This window comes from Choloepus didactylus, chromosome 1 (assembly GCF_015220235.1).
Source record: "Choloepus didactylus isolate mChoDid1 chromosome 1, mChoDid1.pri, whole genome shotgun sequence".
Lineage (NCBI taxonomy): Eukaryota > Metazoa > Chordata > Mammalia > Pilosa > Megalonychidae > Choloepus > Choloepus didactylus.
Genome location: NC_051307.1, coordinates 61,449,796 through 61,456,841, shown reverse-complemented (window position 1 = coordinate 61,456,841; position 7,046 = coordinate 61,449,796). Strand labels below are relative to the sequence as shown.

The following is a 7,046-nucleotide window of genomic DNA, read 5'->3' as shown; positions in this document are numbered from 1 at the left end:
TTAAACTATAAACAAAGGGTTTAATATAGGAATTACTTGAGTGTAAAAAACAGCAACTGGTATATCTTTATCTTCTTCTTTAACTGAATTTGGTTGAACATACCCAAAAAGAAGAGAACCATAGAATATTGAGACAGAGAGAAAGTGGGATGCACAAGTTGATAAGGCTTTTCCTCTTCCCTCTTTGGATTTCATTTTGAAGATAGTGAAAAGGATGTAAAGATAAGAGATAAGGACTGTGATAATAGTAAAGACCTGAATTGATCCTGACAAGATGGGTAGCATAAGTTCATTGATATAGGGGTCAACACAAGAAAGTCTGTACAATGGAAAAACATCACACAAAAAGTGATTGATTTGATGAGATCCACAGAATGTTAACCTAAGCAGTAACCCAACATGAACCATGCTATGAAAGTTTCCAGCTATGTAGACCCATGTGGTCATCTGAATGCAGAGTTTCTTTGACATCCTGGTGTGGTACTGCAGTGGGCTGCATATTGCCACATACCTGTCATAGGCCATTGCTGCCAGAAGAAAGCAGTCTGCAGTTTCAGCAAGACAAAAAAAATAAAATTGTGCCATGCATTCATAGAGGGAGATCATTCCATCTTTTGAAAAGAAGTTCTCTAACATCTTGGGGGTAATAGCACAGGGGCAGCAGGAATCCTTTAGAGCCAGGTTGCCCAAAAAGATGTACATTGGTGTGTGAAGACGATGCTCCATATAGATCAGTGCCACCAAACCAAGATTCCCCACCATGGTGATCAGATAGATGGCAAAGAACACCACAAACAAAAGTGGCTTTAGCTCTGGCCGATCTTTAAATCCTATGAGGCTAAATTCAGTTGTCATGGTGTGGTTATCTTTGGTCATCTTTACATTCTCTGTTGAGATAGGAATTATGGATTAATATATTCTAGTATAGAATGTGTATAATTTTCCCTTCAAACCTCCCTTTGTACAACAGGCAGAGGAGCTTCTTCAGTCATCCTCCATTGTTTTTCAAATTCAGCTATACAATCTTCTAGGGGAAAATATTTCCCTAAATTTCAGCTCTATGACCTCAAGATAGAGGTGAAAAATATTTTGATAAATAGGAAGAGAGTGCTTACAGTAGTGAAAGTTTGCTGTATGAATTTATGCAAGGATAGTCTACAGATCTAGGGTTCCCATATTTAGTTCAGTATTTCCAAATAATTTTAATGTGAGTTTTGTATTAATATCTTTTTAGTTTCCTTATAAGCAATTTTTGGTTACATGCATTTTTTTCCACTGATAAAATTTTTCATATACTATCCTATTGGAATTTTGTTTCAAGATGGCACACAATAGGCACTTTAATTTATGTATAGTTTTAGTGTCTTTGACTGCTCAATCAAATAGCATGCAATTTGTAGTCTTACACAATGTGAATTTATTGGCTTACAGTTTTGAGGCTAACAGAAGTTCAAATGAATGCATCAAGGCAATGCTTTCTTCCTGAAGACTGGAGTTCTGGGCCTGGCTGTGGGTAATCCTTGATCTTGGGCTCCTCTCCTCATGTTAATGCACATGACAGTCTCTGCTGCCTCTTCCTTCTCTTTTGATTCTGTTGCTATTTAGCTTCTGACTTTTCATTCCATTATTGTCTCCTTATCTGTCTGAATTTCATTCTGCTTATAAAGGACTCCAGTAATAGGATTAAAACATTCTAATTCAGTCTGGGCACATCTTAACTGAAGTACCTCATTAATATTTCCTACTTACCATGGTTTCACACCCATAAGAGTGAATTATGTTTAAGAGCATTTCTTTCTAGGTTACCTAGTTTCAAACCCCTACACACCATCATCTGGGTCCCCAAAAGACATATCCTTTCTATCTGCAAAATGTATTCATTCCATCACAATGCCCAAAATGCCTTATATCATTTCAGAAGGAATCCTAAGTACAAAGTTTCATGAAAGTACATTATAGGTGTGGTCTGTCCTTGGGCACCAACCCCCTCTGTCTGTGGACCTGTGAAACCTAGAGAACAAGTTATCTGCTTCCAAGAAATTGAAAAGGAAACAAGTGCCAAGGGTCCCAAACAATTCTGAAACCTAACAGAGCAAACGTCATTAGGTTTCAAGTTCTGAGAGTCATGTATAGATCAATGTTTTATCCTCCATTCCTGATGGAAAGGCAGCAACACTCCTTCCAAGTACTCTCTGAACATCAGGATGGCTGCCAGGCTTTCCTCAATTCCTTGAGCACAGTCTTGTACCCTTCCAATTTGTTCTATAGAGACGCCTCCTAACATTTTTAGCTTACCACAAGAGTTCCCTATTATTTGATCATTCTTTTAAGCTCATTTTTCTTTGATCATTTTCATATCTATGCATCTTTATTGAGATTTAGAAGCCATCACTTCCTGATTGGCAGATGCAACATCCTTCTTTCAGAAAAAAAATTAACTTTGGCACCTCTAAGACAGATTCTAATTCCTTAATGTGACACTTAATTTTCTCTTTACCTTTATCCATCTGCACCTTTATTTCCCATATTCAACATAGCTCTCCAGTTTTGTCTATCTGTGCACTCATCACTCACTTATATCCATCCCAAGTATCATGCTCATTTCCACAAATGGTGATTCTGCTCATACTATTATTCCTCTTGTACTTGTCCAAATATAAAAATTATTTCCATCCATTATTTAAGGCATAGTTTACATGTAGTGCTACTTTCTAAAGTTTAACTAGATATTCCAGACTACACTGATCTCCATTTTCTCAAAACATCAGACATGTTTTATATGCAAAAACAATCTAGGATAATCTACATTACTTTTCTTTATACATTAATGCAATACTTCCTTATTTGATTGTAGTGTTGAGATTAATGGTGACATGCTGCTTGAAGACATATAAAATGATAAGGAAAAAGCAGAATGATTCAAATCCTAGCTCCACTCTTACCACCAGTGACAAGTACACTTGTCTTCAGTATCCTACCAAAGATAGGAAGTCACCTCTCTGTTGTCTGCAGAGATTTTAATTTTGAAGAAGAGTCTACAAAGGAAATTATACAAAACACATCATTTTAAAAATGTATCTATCTTTCTTGTATCAGAAATGACTCATTCCTTCTGTTTTTTTGCTTCCTTAGATATTTATAAGTTTTTCTGAAGTATATCATTATAGTTCATAAATTAATATATACAAGTATGTTTGTGCTTATTCATTGTTTTCCAATAACTACAAAGCAAAAACCTTTTAAATCTTACTAGGATTTTTGAGACCAAATTTCCTTTCAAGTCCATCTTTCAAGTTGATCATTAAGTTATGCATTAGGAGGTATTATCTGAAGATATGAATCATATAATTTCTATAGTCAAAACTGATTAATTTCCCATAATGATAACATCAAAGTAAATGCTGCAACTGAAATTTTATTTAGTATTTATTTTAAAACATTAAATATAACACATTTAATCATTCAGATAAATTAGACATGACTTTCAATGCACATGCATATATTATTTAACATAAATACTGTATTTCTGAAATGCTACCTTATAATCAGAAAAGGTTATTGCAGAATTGTATCTAGTCCTAGCCTGCAAAGCCTTCAACTTGGAGAAAAACTAATGTGATAAGTAAGGTGTTGAAATCTAAGAAAAATGAAAAAATGTTAAAAAAATTAAGAGAAATAAGTACTCATAGATGTTATAATGAAAAACCAAAATAAAGAGGATAGTTCTCTTACTGATATTCCATAGAGAAGGGCTGTGTTACAGCTTATTACTTGCCTCATGGTATTAGGACTGATAGAATTTTAAAATATAACCTTGTTCTCTAAAACATTAGGGATTAAGAATGAATATTTATGAGTTGACTAATAGGTTAGTGTTAATAATTACTTTCCTTACAGTTCAAACTATATTTTACATCAAATTCTAAAGGGGTTTATTCCATTGTCGTCATTTTATTTCTGTGGGGTGATTGGTCCCTATAACATATAAACCATGGGACATTAATTAAAGACATTCTATGAGACACCAAAGTTAATCAAAATGACCTTCACTAAATTCTGTTTGATGATGACATTGCTGATGCTTATGTAACTCACCCCATTATTATAATTTTGTTCACCATTCTGTTTGTAATATCTAGAGTGGGCAGAAAACTCTCAGGATGGTTTAATCACTTACTACAGGAAGTGGAAATAATATGATTCATGGAAGATAATTAGAATTTGATAGATAATCTAGGTATGGTTTATCTTTCTTATTTGGCAGTCCTCATGGAGTACCATTATCTGACAAAGCACACATAATAGTGCCTTGGATCAAGAAACCTATGTTATGGTGAAGGACATGTAGCATTAGCAATAACTGGTTCAATTCTGTCATATTACACATCATTTAGATATTGGATGATGGCTTCCAAATGATGGAATAGATTTTAGATGATGCAGTTACCTTGCTTCTGGGATTGGATGGCCTGTCATGACAGGGCTTCATCCTGTCTGGTGCAGTATATTCCAAAAATCAATGAACATTATATCGTGCTCCATCCTTAGTTCATTGAATGCATGGGTCCAGGAACTCCCCATAACCCATGTGGAAATTTACACTTTGCTGATTTCTAAGCATATGGGTCTAAAGGCCCTGGCATTCAGAAGATAAAGGGTTTTACCAGAAAACATAGGAAGAATCCCTTTATACTTACAGCCATAAATTAAGTAAAAAGGTTCTTATAGTAAAAAACTGCTACAATAAACACTAATGGATATTATGTATTAATGAATTTGTTAATCATCACAAATATATAACAATTATAAACATTTGTGTATTGTATAACAGAGTTCCCAAATACATGAAGCAAACACTGACAAAATTGAAAGGAGACTATTCTATAATAATAATTGTTCTACAGAAATAGTTGGAGTATTTAGTACATCATTTTCATTAAAAGATAGCAGATCTATAAAGAAAATCAACAAGAAACAGGGGACTTGAACAATATTACAAACTAAATAGACCTAACAGACATTTAAAATATCTACTCCCAACAACAGAATACATATTTTTCTGAACTGCACATGGATTATTCTCCAGGATAGACCATGTTAGGTCACAAAATATGTCACATTCAATTTAAATTGATTGACTCTTACAAAACATCTTTCCCTATCACCCTAGAATGTATCTAGAAATCAATAAAAGAAGGAAAACTATAATATTCACAAATATGTATAAATTAAACAACAAAGTCAACACTGGCTCTAAGAAAGAAGCACAAGAGAAATAAGAACTTTCTTAAATATGAATGAAAATGTAAACACACCTTAGCAATATTTATGTGCTGCAGGAAAGGCAGTTTACAGAAGGACATTTGTAGGTATAAATGTCTACTTAAAAAAGAAGAAAGGAAGGTTGTGGGGAGATGGCAGAGAAGGGAGCTCTAGGCGTCATTCCTTATACCAGAACAACTATTAGACAGGAAGGATCTGTCTGAAACAATGATTTTAAAACTCCAGAGGCCAGAAGAACAGCATCCAGGCAAGAGCAGGAGGAAGAGCATGAAAAATTACTACACAGAACAATAAGTTGCATTCTCTAGGCAATGATATTGGCATCCTTCCTCCACTGTCATGGCGGGGTGCTGAGGGGTTAGCCCTTGGCTACCTTGCTGCAGACCTACAGCAACATAAAAATCCTCTCCCCCAAGACCAGGAGAAGGCACAGCTGATCACTGATAATGGCTTTTGATCAGCAAATTTGGGTTGCTAGGGACCAGCTCTGAGGGCATCCATTGTTACAAACTGCCCTGGACAAAAGCAGTCGTGGCCATTCTTTAAATCCAACTGGCCAAAGGCTGTGATGGAGGAGACTTAAAGAAGCTAAGCTTCCTCAGTGCTGTGGGCTGCATTTAACTGAAGGGCTGCACTTGCTTGGCAGGGAAAGAAAGCTCAGCTTTGGGAAGCCATGGCTCAGAGCCCTTGGTACCCTTCCTTATTCCTTCTCCAGGACACTGTGGAGTTTATCTGTACCCCTTTGTGCATTCCTGACCTTGTTTTACTGGGAAAGACTGACTTGGGAAAGTCCTCAGCAGGGTTACACTCATCTCAGAATTTTCCCTCCAGGTCACAGCAGCATGAGACAATGAAAGGAATGTAAAACACTATAGAGGCAGACAGTATGAGGCAAAGACCAGCTGGCATCAAACACTCAGGAGAGGGAGTTCTGCCTCCAGAGAAAGAGGGGACAACCAATTTATCAACAGAAACCATGGAGGCAAGAAGGCCATAAGTTGAAATACTCAAAGTGATGAATGAAAACAACAGCCAACCAAGAATTTTATAGTTGCCAAAAAAAAATTTTATATTTGCCAACCAAGAATTTTATATTCAGGAAGACTTTATTTCAAAAATGAGGGCGAGATTAAGACATTCCTAGATAAACAAAACCTGAAGGAGTTCATTACCAACAGACATGCCCCAAAGTAATGCTAAAGGAGATTCTTCAGACTGAAAGCAAGGGACAATAGACACTGGTTCCAAGTGGCATAAAGAAATAAAGATTTTTGATAAAGGTCAGCATTTGGGTAATTATAAATGCCAGGAATATTTCAGTGTATTGTTTAGCAGGTAATTCTACTTTTTACTTCCTACATATCAAAAATGCAATTTTATAAAAAGTAATGGCAAAACTATGGTTTTATACATACAATGTACAAAAATACAAATGGTAACAATTACAAAAGAAGGGTGGGGAAGCCAAGGAGTATTGGGAAAGTATATGAGTATACTATTTAAGTTAAGATTGTATCAAACAAAATATAATTGTTAAATATTTAGAGTGTTAAATTTTAACCCCATGGTGACTATGAGGAAAACAAATGAAAAATAAATCCAGATAGGAAAGGCAAGACACTCAGTATGGTACAACACAAAATATCAAGTAAACATAAAAGCAGGCATTAATAGAAAATTGAGGAAAAATATGTATGGCATACAAAAGCTAAGTAGCAAAATGACAGAAGAAAATCCTGCATTATCAATAGTTACTTCAAATG

General features: G+C 35.3%; 1 protein-coding gene across 1 annotated transcript; it reads right to left on the bottom strand.

Annotated features, from left to right (window-relative positions):
• LOC119532988 (olfactory receptor 5K1-like) lies at positions 1-876 on the bottom strand. Its single transcript, XM_037835195.1, has one exon. It carries the CDS (start codon positions 874-876, stop codon positions 1-3), a length of 876 nt encoding a protein of 291 aa, XP_037691123.1.
• Positions 877-7,046: the final 6,170 nt, after the last annotated feature.